Source organism: Ptychodera flava, chromosome 8, assembly GCF_041260155.1.
Source record: "Ptychodera flava strain L36383 chromosome 8, AS_Pfla_20210202, whole genome shotgun sequence".
Taxonomy (NCBI): domain Eukaryota; kingdom Metazoa; phylum Hemichordata; class Enteropneusta; family Ptychoderidae; genus Ptychodera; species Ptychodera flava.
This window is the reverse complement of record NC_091935.1, coordinates 40,574,156-40,593,341: the sequence shown is the minus strand read 5'-3', so window position 1 is coordinate 40,593,341 and position 19,186 is coordinate 40,574,156. Positions and strand designations below refer to the sequence as shown.

General features: G+C 37.4%; 1 protein-coding gene across 4 annotated transcripts in view; it reads left to right on the top strand.

Annotated features, from left to right (window-relative positions):
• The first annotated feature begins 5,269 nt into the window (after positions 1-5,269).
• LOC139139346 (solute carrier family 35 member D2-like protein) overlaps positions 5,270-19,186 on the top strand; it is a 36,534-nt gene continuing 22,617 nt past the window's right edge. For 2 of the 4 annotated variants that reach the window (XM_070708223.1, XM_070708222.1), the window contains exons 1-4: positions 5,270-5,467; positions 7,922-7,955; positions 10,125-10,192; positions 11,727-11,798. In XM_070708223.1, coding sequence (XP_070564324.1) covers positions 5,340-5,467; positions 7,922-7,955; positions 10,125-10,192; positions 11,727-11,798 — 302 coding nt within the window. In that variant the 5' untranslated portion in view covers positions 5,270-5,339. Of the gene's footprint in view, positions 5,468-7,921; positions 7,956-9,293; positions 9,379-10,124; positions 10,193-11,726; positions 11,799-19,186 lie in introns of all 4 variants that reach the window. The other 2 variants (XM_070708225.1, XM_070708224.1) reach the window with 2 other exon arrangements.

The following is a 19,186-nucleotide window of genomic DNA, read 5'->3' as shown; positions in this document are numbered from 1 at the left end:
TGTAGTCTATAGCCTTACACATTGACCCTGGAAAAATAGTATATATATGGTGTACCCTACCCTCTATAATGGCGTGTAGTCTATAGCCTTACACATTGACCCTGGAAAAATAGTATATATATGGTGTACCCTACCCTCTATAATGGCGTGTAGTCTATAGCCTTACACATTGACCCTGGAAAAATAGTATATATATGGTGTACCCTACCTTGTATAATGGCGCACGTTGAATTTTCTAACTAGAGTTAAATATTTGCCGATTTATTTGTTATTTTTATTTGTTATTTATTTACTTATTTATTTTGCACAACCTGATACACTAACACTAGAGTGTACACGCACATGACGTATTGGCATGTCCTTGAGTAAATCGGCGAAATCACTTTCAGGTCTAAGAAACCTGTAAAAGGATTTAAAATAATGCAATAGTTGTTATTCTTTTCAAACTTTTCATGCAACATGTACTGTGTGGTTATTAGCATGCATACTGTACTGGAGCAGACAGAGTAGTTGAATTTCGCTGTTTTACTAACTTGTCGTCCTTAAGTTCTTACATCGATATCTTTTCTGCTGTTGTTTGGATTGAATGTTGGACTGAATGACGTGATTGAAATCACTTTATATTTTTACCTTTTGTACCTAATGTCGCGAGACTTTTTTTCGAAGGGAGAGAAAAGTGTAGGGTCGGGAGTTTGAATCAAGGGTAGGCGGGGTTGCCGGAAACACTCATTCTTGATCTAACAGGCGGCGCTTCAGTCAGGCTGGGAAATCAGTCGTTACATTTTGATATCTCTGACCATCGAGGAACTGACATTTATGCCGGTTAAATATTTGCCGATTTATTTGTTATTTTTATTTTTTATTTATTTACTTATTTATTTTGCACAACCTGATACACTAACACAACAACAACAATATCATGCATAGATTACACAGAAAATCCAAAGACATTTCCGATGTGGTCAAATGAAACTTATGGAACTTGGTTTGGTGTCAATAATGTGTCTTCAAGTCAAGAAAAGAAGACCAAGGCCGAACTCTACTGCCTCTGACACCGGCAGTGAAGACGACACTATACGAGGAGTCCATGCAAATGACGTAATGATTTCACAAGCGCTATGAGGTGGCCAGTCAGTATCCTGTTACAATGTCCACTTGATAGCAAAATCGATAGGGCCTACACTCAGTCACACATGTTAAGACTGCCATGCTACCAGTGCGAATCCCTTCCCCTTGGTATAACATACTGTACACTGAATAATTCTATAACGGCAGCGTCACTTTTCAAACACAAGATGTAATAATGGTAAGATAAAAGTTGCAACATATGACAGGTGAGCAACATGAATGCAAAATATCGACTTTACAGATAATCCGAATATTAAAGTTATTGCTAGTATTCTACAGTCTGCTGACGAGGAAAATTTTGCCCATGAAGATAACGCAATCTTACGAGAACTAAGTGATGATATAGTCGCAGAAAAGTTTAGGCGTACTGTTCGGCTTTGGAGTGGCATGACATTGTGACATTTTCTTTGAGTCACACGTCGAGTCACACGTCGACAGATTGGTAGAAAGAAACGGACATTTTCCCCAGAGTTAGCTTGCTCATTAAAGACAACTGAATAACAGCTAGTAGACGATTTGAAAATAAGTCCCCTGACGACTAGAACAGTGTGAACGTGGCTGGATGGACTATATTCAACAAGGAACTTTATAAAGTTAATATATATAAATATCTTCTTTTCATACCATCTGTCTCGTGCGGTACTAATGCAAGTCGATTTTTGCATTCATTTTGCTCGGCTAGCTGATGCACGACAACAGGTGGATTGTATTTTTATTTACAGAGATTTCAACATTGGTTTTTTATGACATTTTCTATGATCTTGACGAAATTTCCAACAAACGCTCCGTTGATTAAGTATAAACATGAACGTGATTTCCATTGGTGCTATCGGAAGCAATATTCTGTACCCGAATGGCAGGTGCAATACCCCGGATGATAGAAGTTCAGAAAATAGCAACGAAAAGTAGTAGAGCTGTAGAGATGGATATGTACAAAATGTCGTTCTGAAAAATTACAAATCTTTTCTGTTTTGCTCAATTGTTTCGGTTGTGTTTTATTATTGCAAGGTTCCAGTGGCGTGTAAGTGAACATTCCAAGAAATGTTACAGAAGATTGTAGTCTTTTCATTTACTGGGCCACAAGCCTGCTATCTGTTTTTTCCAAATTTTATAGTGCTTTGTTCAACTGATGAATTCTGCGTTGAAAATACTGTGGTTTGCGTACAAAATCGGGGTTTCAGATGCATCGAATCATGTCAAGATCATATTTGTCGTGCAATTTATCATAAGAAATAGACGTCATGGTTCATTAACGTTTACGAATTAAATTTTATTGGTAAACGACGTTTGATTCTAGATGCCATAGTGTACACTAATTTGTGAGAGGCGTACCGCCAATCAGTACAATGGCTATGAAATACTGAGTCAACTTATGAACAAATTGGTTAAACTACAGGGAAGTTCATCGAGGCGATGTCTGGCCCTATCTCTATTTCCCTTGTTCTGGATTATCTGGAACTCGTTGCAGAAAGTAACACAACTGTTTACATGTCGACACTCCTTTTTACTGATAATATCTTAATCCGACGGTGAATCGGGTGTGCGGGTAAATGAATAACTGTAGGATAAGAGGAGACTATAGCTAACTATTTTCCTAGGGACACGTATACGTGTCGTTGCAGTGGCCTTTTCACATGTAGAAATATCTTGCATTATGTGCAACTACCTTTCACTTGTTTCAAATGATTAGGTAGCCGTCATATTTACGGCCCGGGGGTCGGAGGAATTTTATTCGGAAACTCCGAAATTTCTAGTAAACCCCCTTCCAACCATGATGAATTTGAGTAACCCCCCCTCTTTAACTCATAAATTTTGACTGACCTCCCCACTTAGAAAAGTTAAAACATGTATTTGTAAAATTACATAAATACAGCAATAGTAAAGACCTTCAAATCCTGATGTACCCTGCTAGATTATCATCGGTTATATTATGATGGTTAAAAAGGTGAAACCAACAGAATGAAATTCAAAGTGAAAATAAAATACAGATAAAAACTCACGCTATAACCAGTATCCAGCCATATTTACTTGGATGGGTATCATGACAGGGTTTCCACTAGGAAATCTGACGGGGCAGAATTTGAAAGTACAGCGGGCAGAACACGCGAGAGGCTGAGGGGAGGGGGGAGTGTCAGAGGGGCTGTCCTTTATCTTGCGTGGAAAAAATTGAGAAATAATGGATGTGTGCAATGGTGCAGTCTGGTGCAATCTGAGATTGTTTTTAATTTCCTTTTTCTTTACTAAGTAAAACTTAGAACACCCAAGGGGAGAGCACGAGAGGGGATCCCCCTCTCCTATCGATAATTTGGAGAAATTGATGTGTGTAAAGTTGCAATCTGAGAGGTGTTTCAATTTATTTTGCACTCGGTAAAACTGTTTGAAAATTACATTTAACACTAATATTTTTATTACGTTTTTTGTACGATCAGTGTTTGAGTCACAATATTCAACTACCAAACAATGACAATAATTTTGTAAAAAAACAGTTCTCAGTTTGCCAGAGATTGAAGACCAAAGAATATGTAGGAATGGAAAATCGGTCACATTCTTGTGTCATTTCTCAAGCTGCCAGCTCTAATGAAAAGCCTGAATACGGTATGGTTAAATGTCAAAATGGTTATTGAATTGAAGTCAATGAATTGAAGTCAATGAAAATATGTTTCTGTGACAATCAAAGGATGAATTTACAACAGTTCAGTTTTGTCCTAAATCATGTGAAAAATTTGAGAAATTGATGTCAATGATGCAGTCAAGTGCAATCTGATATGTGTTTTCGATTTGTCTTTTACTAGTAAAACAGGTAGAATACCCCTAGGGGGAGAGCACGGGAGGAGGTGTCCCCCCTCTCGCATCGAAAATTTTGAGAAATTGATGAGTGGAATGGTGCAATCTGAGAAGTGTTTTTTACTTTATTTCGCACAAAAAAAATGAGTAACCCCGTTTCTTCCTCTCCACATTTTGAGCAACCCCCTTTAAGTTTTCAATTTTTGAGTGACTCCACTCACATTGCTCCGACCCCCGGGTCGTAAATAATGTCGGTTCCCTATTTTTTAGGTCACTTGACCTGGCAATAGCGATGCAACTGTTTGCCTTGAGAAATTACAATTCTATTTTTTCTCTCATGTGAGGGATTCTCACAAGTCATGACAGAGCACGAGCAGAAGGTATGTTACAAATAATTTTATTCACCATAGGCCCTACAGGAAACTAAAGAGTCCCTGAGGTCAAAGGTGTCTTCATGTAATAGTGTACATACTGTTTATGTAATGTTCAATTTATAAAGTTTTCAGGTAATTGGCTCTGTCAAAACCGACACTGAATGTTTTGATTGCTATTTCAGAAAATTGTCGTTCAGTGTTTGCTACAGACAAAGATATAGTTGATCTTTGTTTTGCCAATTACTTTGATTAGTCTCGCAGATTTATTCAGTATCTGCTATACACAAACCTGAAGTTCAAACATTTCGTGTGTTTTGTGTCGTGTTTTGTTGGATAGATGGCATGTTACATATTGTATTGTTAATGATAAAAGAAGTTCGTTGCTGTTATATACTGCCACTGTTTTTGAGAAAGAAACGAAGTGAAAATGCCTTATTGATTTGTTGTTTAATCATTATTGGCATATTTCTACTTGTTCAACCATTCTTGCCTTCATTGTTGCAAGAAAATACTGTGAAAAGCGAATGAACTGCTTAATTGGTCTGTATCTGTACAAAAATATAACTTTCTGTCTTGACAACCAGACTATAGTTTCAGTGGTATACCAGGATTCTAAATTTTGTAATGTAGGAAACTAATAGAAAACTGGTTTTATAATTTTCAAGTGATCAGAGATATAAAATTCATGAACATATGAGATGACCGCAACTTCCAGTTTAAGTGATATATTCGATACAATTTAATAGCTGCTTTCTGCTTGTAAAAATCTCAAAAAATTCAAGATTTAAAGAGTTTTGAAGATTTTTTTCACACATTTGCGTTCTGATTTTGATTTCTTTTATTTTGCAAACTAGTCTGAAGATTTTTTCTAACTTTTTGCTTTGAATTTTTTTTTTCTGTTTTTTGACCATCCTCCCCCTGCCAAGATCAAATGGTCCGTCCCTAATATGCCCACGGCTACGCCCGAGAAATTGAGAACTTGCGCCCTCCTTAAACTCCCTAGCTTAGCTTTGAAGTTGAACAAAAGTTCACAACACTAAGGAGTGTGACAACATGGCTGACACCGACAACCATGGAAGTCAGCCGAAGAGTCGGTCGGCTATGTTATTTTCAGCGGTATTTTATGGTGTAGCTTCCTTCCTAATAGTTATCGTGAACAAGAGTGTATTGACGAGTTTTAAGTAAGTATGTCTATGCTGTTACTAGTTACACATTGAGGTTTCGGGGTGGGCCATGCATTGAGGGACTATATCAGTATCATGTTACTGTTCGTTAGCTGTAGGTACATAGTTGTGCACACCTGTATAAGGGAGGAATCTCATCTGAAAACACCACAGCTATGGACCACAGCTAGTTGTTAATTTACGACTTGGCTACGTCCAATCATGGAGGAACCTCCATTGTCCAACCATGGAGGTAGTAGAGACTACTACTACCTCCATGGTCCAACCTACCCCTACCTACGGCGAGAGTGTCCGGCTTTGGCTACGCCGCCTACCAACTCCCAAAGCCGGACACACTGGCCATACTCGTACTAGTCGTAGGGCTACGTCCAACCCACATATACGTACCCCTCAAAACCTCGAGCTACAGTACTGCAGCTGTGGCTACATAGCCTGTGCCTACCTTTGTCGAGGGACCGTGCTTAGCCTGTGCTTACCTTTTTCGAGGGACCGCGCGTTGACTTGAGAGATCCAAGTCGAAGCCTTTGTCATTTTCGATATGTTCCTTGGACCTGGTAAATTTCATAGTTACCTTGAATGATAATGATTATTGGACCTGATTTGATGTCTATTCCCAACCATTTTGGTTTTATTTCTGAGGTCTAGATTTGCAGACCGATGAAACATACTTTGAGCATGGAGGTAGAAAGAAGTAGGTAACCTCCATGGTTTTAGGCACATATATACTGAGTGAAATGCTTGTCAATCCCACGGCTAGTACTGTACCTGCCAGTTGAACATCACACTTATAACCACTGTAATACTAGTAATAGCACTTGCACCATAATATGGATATGGCATATCAGGCATATCGAATGAATACTATACTACCTGTATGACAGGGATATCAGAACGTTCAGTCGGTGAAGGAGTGTGGATCCGAGCTAAGTGTGTATTTTTTTTCATGTATCATGGTTTTGTGTAGCTGTGGTTTCATTCTTCCATGGAGGTATACCGTAACCTCCACCATAGACCCTCTGTGAAAGAATTTATCTATGATCTATGCTTCCACACAGTAAATTACCCACAGTTCTGTTTGATTTGTACCAATGATGTTAGTTTTCTGATAACTTTTTCAGTTCTGCATAAAAGCAATAATGTGAAGTCTCAAGATAATTTATACTTATTAACAGTACCTTTAGATATTTCAGTATAAAATTTCAAAGATACCATTAAATACCATAAAAGTCCCACTCTGTAGGTACTTCAAAGGCCATACATACTTTTGGGAAGTAAGTCATGACAAACTGAAGGGATTATTCTGTGAGAAAAGTCTGCATGTAAATTTCTCTTATCTTTTCTATTTGGAAAAATCAATATCCTTTTGTTTCATAAAACAGGTGCAACTAGTCTATCTACTTTCCATCACATTCTGTACGGCTGAAGTGGAAAATTTTACAAAAATACTATCTCCTCTCTCAGTCAAGCATTTTAAATGGAATTAAGAAGAATGGTGTCCTTAAAAGTACATTTTCAGAATTTTTACAACTAGTCTAGGACTTTGTCTACACTTTGGAGACATTGTAGACTTCAAGGAGGAATCTATGAATATGATGATACGAATCATGATGAATTATGAGAAATCTTTAGTACTGTGCTCCATACTTCCTCCTACATGTACCTCCATGGTTCATTCATGGAGGGAGAAGCGAGACTTCTACCTAGGAACAATGTGTTTTGTCTGGACTTGTATTTTTATATTTATCTGATTCTGTGGTTGAACACTGATTTCCCTTGTCAGGGATGTAGAAAATAGCCAGCAGCCAGCAAAAACAACTGGCTGGTAGTTAAAATTTGCCTGCTGTGAAAATTTAGTTTCAGTTAAAAATGAAGACATTTTGCACAAACTTTGTGCGTTCACACACCACTTGTAATTGCCTATACTTTTATTTTTGCCACATGTAACCAAAATTTTCTACATTCCTGCTTGTGCTGAGATGGGAGTCTGTGTACTTAGATTGACATGGTATGCTGGATTGGGCAGACCAATGGTGACAGCTTATTTTTGCAGAAAATGTGTTGCTTTAATCCTGTTTGTTTTGGAATAAGAATGGAATGTTTAGGTTTTCAACATGACAAAATATAACCTAATACCACAGTCAGCTTTATAAGGTTTGGATTCCAGTCAGCTTTATAAGGTTTGGATTCCAGTCAGCTTTATAAGGTTTGGATTCCCACATGAGAATAGCATCGTTACAATATCAAAATCACTTGAGTATTACACTTTTTGTGCAATTCCCAAACTCTTAATGCATGCATGAAAAAGCCATGAATTATAAACAAGATAAATATTTACTTAGTTTGAAATTGCTGTAATATTTATCCTACGTACGTGATGAAGGACTGTACCAAATATTGTATTTCATTTCAGTTGTCAGTCGTGAATCAATTCCTATTATTTCTTTTGTTTAGGTTTCCAGCTTTTCAAGTTTTAGGCCTTGGACAAGTAAGTATTCATTAATTATGAAATCTGTACATTGTAATTTGGAGTATTGTAATCTCATGTCATTCCGGAAATATGAATGAGGTCACTGTCAATGAGGTCACTGTCAGGACTGAAACACATGTAATATGTATCTCACATATGCAGGTACCTGGTGTTTTTAAAATGGTGTACCTGTTTGATCATGAGTTCTCATAGAAATGTTTTTTCTCATAACTACAGTATATGTATTTAGGTTGAACATCTGTTGGTATGTACATTTAGGCTGGTACATGTCTAACAATTTGTGTTAACTATGCAAGCAGCGTTAGTTGCAAAGAAAAATGTACATGTATATTCCATATAAAATATCATAGCCATGGATGCAAATATGACATTATGTCAAAAATGTGAATAATAAGTTGTGATATTGAATGATTGTCAGCATTATTTATTACACCTCACTCATTCAGTGTGCACTACCATTGGTTAAACACGACTCACGTGACATGTAAAAGAACGTGATGATGCCCTCTGCATTTGATATTAAATGGATGACGTCATTTTACTTACTGCACATCCTTTCTGCGCGTAACAAATTGTCGTTCGCTTGTACTTGCTACTATCGCTGTGAAACGTCATGCAGAGCTGTCATCGGCACAGAGCTGTCATCGGCACAGTTAGACAATATTTTGATGCAAGTAAACAGCAAATGAACGAAAATGGCAACAAGGAATGCAATTTCTGTGTTCAGCGACTATGCAAGCAACAAATTTGGATACGCCACCGAGGAGATCGGCAAACTTTCAGCGGCAACCCTAGACTCGGCACTTGACAAGTTACGCTGAGGACTTAGGTCTGGACTCAGAAAGGCGAACTGTACTCAAAGAAGTCTTTGTGTTTTTGTGTCTTTGCATGTTTGCTTGTTCGGTGTAATAAAAATAAATAACACATGAGAGCTAGGGCAATATCATGATTTTTTGCCTGCCCAAGGGATGGTGGTCATTATCGAAATACTGATGATGCCCGAGCTGTAGGCGTGATATCGTGATATTGCCCTCGCTCTCATGTGTTATACCTGTTATGTTACAATGCTGTATCTCTGATGTACATGTTGCAATTTGGACTTCTACAGGATATGTCAGTCCTAGTTGCTTTTTGGAATCGATAACTAATTCACAAATTGTGAGACCTATTCCATAGTCTAATATATTTTTCAGTGATTATTGGTTTAAGACCCTTGAGAAAAACATGTAACCTTAAGGATAGGGAAGACATTGAGATTCAAAACTCAAAGTAAACTATGCTGGTATTAGATGGTGAATTTTGTGGTGTTTACTTCTGTTGTCACTCTCTTCATAGATGGTGGCAACAATAATAGTTTTATACATTGAAAAACATTACGAATAATTTCATTTCCTGATTGGAGTAGAGAATACCAGACAAGGTTAGTATCTTTTAATATTTGTTGAATGCTCATTACATGCCCTTTTGAGCAAGTCTGAAATTGTTGTAGATGAGTGGGTCTTTTCAAGACTACTTCAAGACTACTTCAAAAACAAGGCAAATAATTTCACTTGGAATAGTAAATTTGATATTAGTATGACACAAATAAATATCAAATGAATATGTACTATCCATATTCAAAATGCCGATTGGCATTGAATGGATGATGTATGAAGTTAAATGGTGTTCATTGAAAAAAAGTTTGAACTGTAAGATTCTAGAATATTGGTGTGTCTGCATCTAAATTCAGCCTAAAATGGAATTATGAAACAGAATTAATCTTGTATCTGTTTTGGGGATAACTCAGCAGATGACACAGAAAGTCTGGCTTTTCACTTCATGAATGTGTAAAGTGCTGTAAAATATTATTATCACAAAACTTTAGAGAAGTGCCAAAATGGCAGTGAAATTCAAAGTTATTTAGTTACTTTGTGTTTATTTCAACAAAGATCAGGATCTGAATCAATGGTTCAAACCTCTTCTTTGTATTGAACCATTTTATTTCTATTGTGATATACATGCTCATTTGATTTCTTATTGGCTCTCTGTTCAAGTTATTAGCTGTTTTCACCGTCATTACGTACTGTCATAGTTCGTTTCATGGTCATTATGCAGTGTTCAATTTGTTGCTGGCTGGTTTTGCATCATTCTAATATTACCCAATGGATTGATACTTCTGTGTTACAGATATGGCCTCTTCCACTGATATTCATGGGTAATTTAGTATTTGGTTTGGGTGGTACAAAAAGATTAAAGTAAGTGTTTTCGCAACATCTCATTTGGTCAATCTATGCACCAATACATACTATTTAGATTAAAGCTCTGGGTCTTTGTGAAAACAAGAACTGTTGTCATCATGGTGAAGTTATCTGATATATATCCTCAGTAGTAGTTGACTCCATAGTAAAGTTATCTGATATATACCTACAGTAGTAGCGGACTCCATAGTGAAGTTATCTGATATATACCCACAGTAGTAGTGGACTCCATAGTGAAGTTATCTGATATATACCCACAGTAGTAGTGGACTCCATAGTGAAGTTATCTGATATATACCTACAGTAGTAATGGACTCCATAGTGAAGTTATCTGATATATACCCACAGTAGTAGTGGACTCCATAGTGAAGTTATCTGATATATACCTACAGTAGTAGAGGACTCCATAGTGAAGTTATCTGATATATACCTACAGTAGTAGTGGACTCCATAGTGAAGTTATCTGATATATACCTACAGTAGTAGAGGACTCCATATTGAAGTTATCTGATATATACCTACAGTAGTAGTGGAATCCATAGTGAAGTTATCTGATATATACCTACAGTAGTAGTGGAATCCATAGTGAAGTTATCTGATATATACCTACAGTAGTAGAGGACTCCATATTGAAGTTATCTGATATATACCTACAGTAGTAGTGGACTCCATAGTGAAGTTATCTGATATATACCTAGAGTAGTAGTGGACTCCATAGTGAAGTTATCTGATATATACCTACAGTAGTAGTGGACTCCATATTGAAGTTATCTGATATATACCTACAGTAGTAGTGGACTCCATAGTGAAGTTATCTGATATATACCTACAGTAGTAGAGGACTCCATAGTGAAGTTATCTGATATATACCTACAGTAGTAGTGGACTCCATAGTGAAGTTATCTGATATATACCTACAGTAGTAGAGGACTCCATATTGAAGTTATCTGATATATACCTACAGTAGTAGTGGACTCTCTGAGACTCAAATATCTGGATGAAGTCACCACAAATTATCAAATCAACTCTACCCCAGATAATTTTGTTGACTTGATTTTATATCTATTGCTGTCATTACTCTATTTATTATCAATTCCATAAAATTTTGGACTACCGATTATACAATATATGTAATTTGTTAGGGATGGATATATGCACTGTTTATTGTAGAATTTTGCAGAACTGTGCTTTTAAACTACAAATATTCAGCCATTGATGCATGTGCTCTTCATCAGACAATATTCTGTAAATATATATGTGTACCATTAATTGCCATGGATTTGAAATCCAGTGCATCAGTAATCATGTTGAAAAATGAATTCAGACTACAACTAAAAGATACTCTATATGATTTGGAAGTCAGAGGCCATTGAGTTTGTCAGAAATTGACACCGACCGACAGGTAAAGATCTGTACTTAGATTTGTGATACACCGTACTTCTGAAGGCATATTGTGTTCATACATTTTGTAGGCATATTGTGTTCTAAGGTTTCATAAATATTTACTTTATCTTTGGCTCTTAACTTACAGCTTGCCAATGTTTACAGTACTTAGGAGGTTTTCAATATTAATGACAATGATTGCTGAGTATTACATCCTAGGGTAAGAAATCAGTTTTATATGCATAGCATACAATGTAGATATATTCAGAAGTTGTTCTAGGTGACCCGGTGCCGTGTGTTGTGGGTTCCAACCCCGAATGAAGACACTGTATTAGTACCAGTTAATCATTGAACTCATATTCCCATCAGTTGTCGTGCCAACAGCATCATATCTCATCAATTCATCTTTGATCCTTCATTGTTACGTGCAGAGAAAACGAACAAAAGGTGAACTCAGCAGTTAACGTTTAAACAAAATTTATTACGAAAATAAAACTAATTGCTAAGTCAGGGATAGAGTACAAGCTTTAAAAGTGTACAGACTACTTATCTCAGCTGGGACGGCAAAGCTCCAGTCTCAGAGTTGTAACAGTCAGTTGGATGAATGAACAGTCCTTTGGCTTGCAGGCTTGAAGTTGCACAAAGTCCACAGTATAAATCCAGCGTTGGCAGAGAAGGCCTTGAAAAGTCTTGAGAATGACTACTGCTGGAGTTTAGTAACACACAAGAGACACGATCCCAAAAGTCTGACTGGAAGCTGAGCACGTCCCTTTTATAAAGGCATATAAGAACAATCTAGAACTTTTATTGACATGCTAATTACTGTTCTAAAATTATCTCCCTTACACAACTAATCAACTTTCCAGAACATTCCAAACATGACTAATTGAATTCAAGGTTGTGAGGTCATCAAGGGCAGTGACCTTGAGAATGTTCTAGACTAATTGAACTCAGGTCATGATGAGTGTGGGGTAAATGACCTACATAACACACCCCCTCTTCAAAAAAAGAAAATTTTTCAAAGAAAATCTTTCTTTTGCAAATGTAATCTTGAAAAAGATTTAAGTACTCAAATTTTTGTTTTACTCTAAAGTAAAATTTCTTGAAAGTGAACAACAATAAACTCTAAATACGAGAGAGACAGTCTGCAATTAAATTGTCTCTGCCTTTGATATGTCTAATGTCAAGATTAAACTCCTGTAACATTAAACTCCATCTTAGCAATCTCTGATTTTTGCCTTTAAATTTCTGCAGAAAAACAAGAGGGTTGTGATCAATATAAACCACTATTGGCTGATTTGAAGAAGTAACATAAACTTCAAAATGCTGTAAAGCTAACATCAAAGATAAACACTCTTTTTCAATTGTAGAGTAGTTTCTCTGGGATTTGTTAAATTTGCGTGAAAAATAGCAAACAGGATGATCTACACCATGACTATCCTCTTGCAATAAAACAGCACCAGCAGCCGTATCACTAGCATCTACAGCTAATTTGAATGGCAATGTGAAATCTGGTGCAGACAATACTGGGGCACTTTGCAGTATGGCTTTAAGTGTATCAAATGCCTGTTGGCATTGCTCTGACCAAACAAACTTTACTTTCTTTTTAAGTAAGTTAGTCAAAGGCTCAGTAATTGTTGAGAAATTTGGACAGAATTTTCTGTAGTAACCAGCCATACCGAGAAAGCGCATCAGTTGTCGTTTGCAGTTTGGTATGGGAAAACTTGAAATGGCACTGATTTTGGCATCAACAGTTTTACCTCACCCTGTCCTACAGTATGTCCGAGGAAATCACCCTCGCCCAACCAAACTCAGATTTGGCAAGTTGATAGTCAACATTGCTTTACTCAGTCTCTCAAAGAACTTCCGCATGAGCTTGATGTGTTCCTCCAGGTGTCACTATACAGGACGACGTCGTCAACATAAGCTGCACACCCGTCTAGCCCGGATATGACGTCGTTGATCATCCGTTGGAACGTTGCCGGAGAGTTCTTCATTCCGAATGGCATCACCTTGTACTGGAACAATCCGTCTGGTGTAACAAAGGCGGATATTTCACGAGCACGATCCGTCAGAGGGACTTGCCAAAATCCCTTCAGTAGGTCAAATTTCGTCACATACTTGGCTTTTCCCACTCGGTCGATGCAGTCATCAATCCTTGGGATTGGGAAAGTGTCTGTCTTTGTTAAAGTGTTGACCTTCCTAAAGTCCGTGCACATACGATAACTGTGATCTGATTTGGGAACAAGTATGCACGGCGAACTCCAGTTACTTTTACTGGGTTCAATAAAGTCATTGTCCAGCAGGTATTTGACTTCTTCCTGGAGATATTTCGCTTTTGTTGGATTCAGTCTGTATGGATGTTGTTTTACAGGCTTACTGTCCCCAACATCAACGTCGTGATAGATGACGTTTGTCCTCGTTGGAACATCTTGAAACAGGTGTTTATATTCGTGGAGCAGTTCTTTCACCTGTTGTTGTTGTTCTGGCTGGAGGTGTGCCAACTTTGTAGACTCCAGCTTCTCCAGGATTTCTGAGTTCTGAAGCTTGACCGAGCCCAGCTTTGAGTTTAGAGTATTTTCACTCAAGTCAGTTTCAGTATCACTATCTTCATAATGGTTTGAACTGACTGCACTGACAGGCTGTGTTATAGTAGGATTATCCCTATCTAAATATGGCTTAAGCATATTTATATGACATAGCTGTTTTTGTTTTCGCCTGTCAGGTGTTATTATGATGTAATTTAAATCACTCAATTTCTTATCAATTAGATATGGCCCAAAGTAACGAGCATGGAGTGGTTTGCCAGGAACCGGAAGTAGAACAAGAACTTTTTGACCTGGTTCAAACTTCCGTTTTGAGGTGTTTTTATCGTATTTGGTTTTCATTGACTGCTGAGATGACTCAAGATTTTCTCTGGCTAATTCACATGCTTTAGAGAGTTTTGTACGAAAATCTGACACATATTGCAAATATTCAGACAATCATCATCGTCTGATAGGAATTTCTCTTTAACGAGCTTAAGTGGGCCACGGACTGTATGTCCAAATACAAGCTCAAATGGGCTAAAACCAAGAGACTCTGAATTGACTCTCTAACAGCAAAGAGCAGAAAATGAATTCCTTCATCCCACTGCTTCTCTGTGTCAAAACAGTAGGTCCTAATCATGTTTTTCAAAGTTTGATGAAATCGCTCAAGAGCACCCTGACTTTCTGGATGATAGGCGGAGGACCTATACTGTTTAATGCCTAGCTGATCCATTACTTGTTGAAAAATACCAGACATAAAGTTGGAGCCTTGATCGGACTGGACACATTTAGGGAGGCCAAATAAAGTGAAAAATTTGACTAAAGCTCTCACTATAGTCTTTGTCTTTATGTTTCTCAGTGGTATGGCTTCTGGGAACCGGGTTGATGTACACATAATTGTCAACATATACTCATTTCCTGATCTTGTTTTTGGTAGGGGCCCAACACAGTCTATTAGTATCCTACTAAATGGTTCTTGAAATGCAGGAATTGGTTGTAAAGGGGCCTTTGGAATGGTCTGATTTGGCTTTCCTACCATTTGACATGTGTGACAAGTTTTACAGAAATGTGCTACATCCTGCCTGAGATTAGGCCAATAAAAGTGACTGAGAATTTTATGATAAGTTTTCCTGACTCCTAAGTGACCAGCCCAGGGGGTTTCATGGGCCAGGCGCAATATTTCAGCACGATAGGGCTTTGGAACCACAATTTGATGTTTTATAGCCCAATCGTCATCAACCAAAACGTCTGGAGGTCTCCATTTACGCATGAGAATACCAGATTTTGTATAATAGGAAACAGAGCTATCTGAAGTTTTACCTTCATCATCTACCCTGTCAAACAAAGACAAAATATCTGGGTCTTTGTGTTGTTCTGCAATGAGATTTGATCTAGAAAATGTCTGACTTTGGTCAGCAGAAGTTTTACTGGAAGTTTCAAATCCACAAGGGATAACGGAATGATCCGTGTCAAACACCTGACTGAGAAAGGTGTCATTTAAGCCAACATCTGTGACATTATTTTTGAGAGTATTTTGATTCTCGGAAGTTTTCTTTGACATGGCTCGAGTAATGGCACATGAAGGAAATAAATCGGGTATCTCTTGTTCAATTGGCTCTGGATCCTGATCTAAACTAGGATTATCAGTTACAAGTGGATTAGTGATGACCTTGTCCCCAGCAAGGTCGTTTCCAAGAAGAAGGTGAATCCCTTCGAAAGGCAAAAAAGGCCTAATACCTAAAGTCACAGGTCCAGAAACAAAGTCCGAAGACAAATAGACATTATGGAGAGGAACAGGATGTAGTCATTACAATCTACCCCCTTAATAAGAACTTTAGAACCTGAAAATGACTTTTCAGAAAACGGCAGGGTATCTGCCAACAAAAGAGACTGGGACGCCCCGGTATCTCTTAGAATTTTGACAGGGGTAGCAGAAGAAAAATCACTAGAAAGTGATATAAAACCATCATGAATAAATGGTTCGAAAATACCCATAATGCTATCTTGTGAAGAATTGACCTTGACCTCATTAATTGGGGATAAGAGGGGTTTAACCTCAGAAAATGTGTTACACACATTATTAGACTCTAATTGAGTTGATGAAGAAATAAAGCCGGTGGGCTTAGATCCACTTTGACCACTTTGACCTTCACGTTTTCTTTTCAATTTGAAACAATCTGACATTAAATGGCCGTCTTTCTTACAATAATTACAAGAAAGTGTACCAAACTGTTTGTCAGAAGGAGATTGAGACTTGGGATTTGATGATGTGGAAGTGTTACTTGAATTTTGTGAACTGTTGTCATTTGATTTTCTACTCTCCTTTGAAAAATTCTTGGATGAAAAGGAGGAGTTAAATTTACCTGCATTGTTTCTGTATGAAAAGGACTGGGATGGTTTGCTGAGAAATGAAGATTTGTGGGTCAATGAATAATCATCGGCCAAACGTGCAGCAACCTCTAATGTATCTGCCTTTTGTTCATTGATAAACGTCTTGATGTCACTCCGGATGCACCTTTTAAATTCCTCAATCAAAACAGCTGTCGTAATTTGTCATAATTCTGACTGACCTTTTCAGAAGAGCACCAACGGTCAAACAGTTGTTCTTTTGTTCGAGCAAATTCAACATAAGTTTGATCCTTCACCTTCTCACAATCCCTAAATTTCTGACGGTAAGCTTCAGGCACCAACTCATAGCCCTTGAGAATTAATTCCTTCACAGAATCATAATCTGAAGCCTGCTCTACTGACAACTGAATGTAAATTTCTCTGGCTTTACCCACCAAAGCACTCTGCAAAAGCATAGACCAGGACTCCTTAGGCCAATTCAGACTCTGAGCAATTTTCTCAAAATGGAGGAAATATTTATCAACATCCTTTTCTTGGAAGGGGGAACTAACCTGAAATGCTTAGTGATGTCAAACTTGTCTGAAGGGAAGAATTTTCCTGACTGTCCAAGCTCTAAACGTCTCATTTCTAACTGCAGTCGGTGTTCTGCTAATTCTCTTTCTTTTCTTTTTCCTCTCTTTCTTTCTCCCTTTGTCTTTCTTCCATTTGTAATTCTTTTTCTTTCATTTCCAATTCCCTCTCTTTCTGTCTTTCTTCCATTTCTAATCTTTCCTGCCTATCTTTCTCTCTCTGTCTTTCTTCCATTTGTAATTGCATTTGTATTTTTTCTTTTTCTAATGCCTGTCTCTCTTTTTCCATTTGTAATTCTAGTTTCTTGATCTCCAAATTTGTCTGCATTTCTAATTCTAATTTTCTTAGTTCAAAGGTAGACTCGGGCTCATAATCTTTCAAGGTGGATTCCTCAAATTGGCCTAAATAACTAAATGTTTTGCAATGTGGTACTGTATTCCCGCTTGCGCATAGATCTTTTGACATCTACTTTAAGGAAATTGGCCAGTGCAATGAGGTTGTCTTTTTTGAGGGAATCAAATGCGTCCTGATCAAGGTCATCCATAAATTCGTCTGGCTTGAATTCCGCCATGATTGAATTTTGCTGAGTTCACAGTATACAGTAGTTTTGAAAAGGCAGGCAAAATGTTGTCAAACGGCTCAAAATATTCGGATCCCGGACAAGCCCCCAATTTTGTTACGTGCAGAGAAAACGAACAAAAGGGTGAACTCAGCAGTTAACGTTTAAACAAAATTTATTACGAAAATAAAACTAATTGCTAAGTCAGGGATAGAGTACAAGCTTTAAAAGTGTACAGACTACTTATCTCAGCTGGGACGGCAAAGCTCCAGTCTCAGAGTTGTAACAGTCAGTTGGATGAATGAACAGTCCTTTGGCTTGCAGGCTTGAAGTTGCACAAAGTCCACAGTATAAATCCAGCGTTGGCAGAGAAGGCCTTGAAAAGTCTTGAGAATGACTACTGCTGGAGTTTAGTAACACACAAGAGACACGATCCCAAAAGTCTGACTGGAAGCTGAGCACGTCCCTTTTATAAAGGCATATAAGAACAATCTAGAACTTTTATTGACATGCTAATTACTGTTCTAAAATTATCTCCCTTACACAACTAATCAACTTTCCAGAACATTCCAAACATGACTAATTGAATTCAAGGTTGTTAGGTCATCAAGGGCAGTGACCTTGAGAATGTTCTAGACTAATTGAACTCAGGTCATGATGAGTGTGGGGTAAATGACCTACATAACATCATGTCTCCCTCTCATGTGTCAGACCCTCCATAAAGGAGAGTCTTAATTTGCCAGTCAGCTAGGTTGTGACAGTGTTTTTAACAAGGTTATTTATTGTTACACAAGTAGTGGTATTGTCTTTCACAAATGTCATGTTCTGTTGACATTGTGGAATATATTGACCTCATTGCAATTACACTGTGTGACAGCAGATATAAACCACGGTGAAATATTCCACAGTTCAAACAAAAACACTTGTGCATTACATATTTGCATGACAATATCACACATACTTTGTTTTCTACCTGAATGCACTGCTTTGTCTCATATAATTCTACACCAGCTGACTGTCTGCTATGTATCTACCAAAGTAATATGACTTGTACATCATCAGAGTACATCACATCAGCTTTCATAAATCACTTACAAACAATTGATGCACATCTCCGTGTAAATATATCTGTAATGTCTTCCACATAATATATCTAAAACTGTTCAACAGTTGGATTATATAGCCAAAGTTTGATTGCTACAAAAAATATTCAAAGATTAAATTGATGTGACCTTTTTGACCTTGTGGTGACAGCAGATGACAATCCCCAAACAACTATAATAGCTTTAACTACAAAAGCCTGAGATGTGCATGAGGGTTTATTTATTACACAAGCCAACATGTACAGTACATAATTTTTGTCTATTTGCCATATACCTTCCATCGTTTTGGGTTATTTTTCCTATATCTATTTTCCATATATTCTCCATGTCTATTTTCCATATACTCTCCATGTCTATTTTCCCTACACTGTATTTCATTTGTGTCTATTTCTGTAGCCAATAATAATATATGGGTAAGAAAGTATACATATAGTTGACATGCATACATGTATGTTACTGAATTTCTCAAGTAATATTCATGTAGATAAAGCATTGGGTT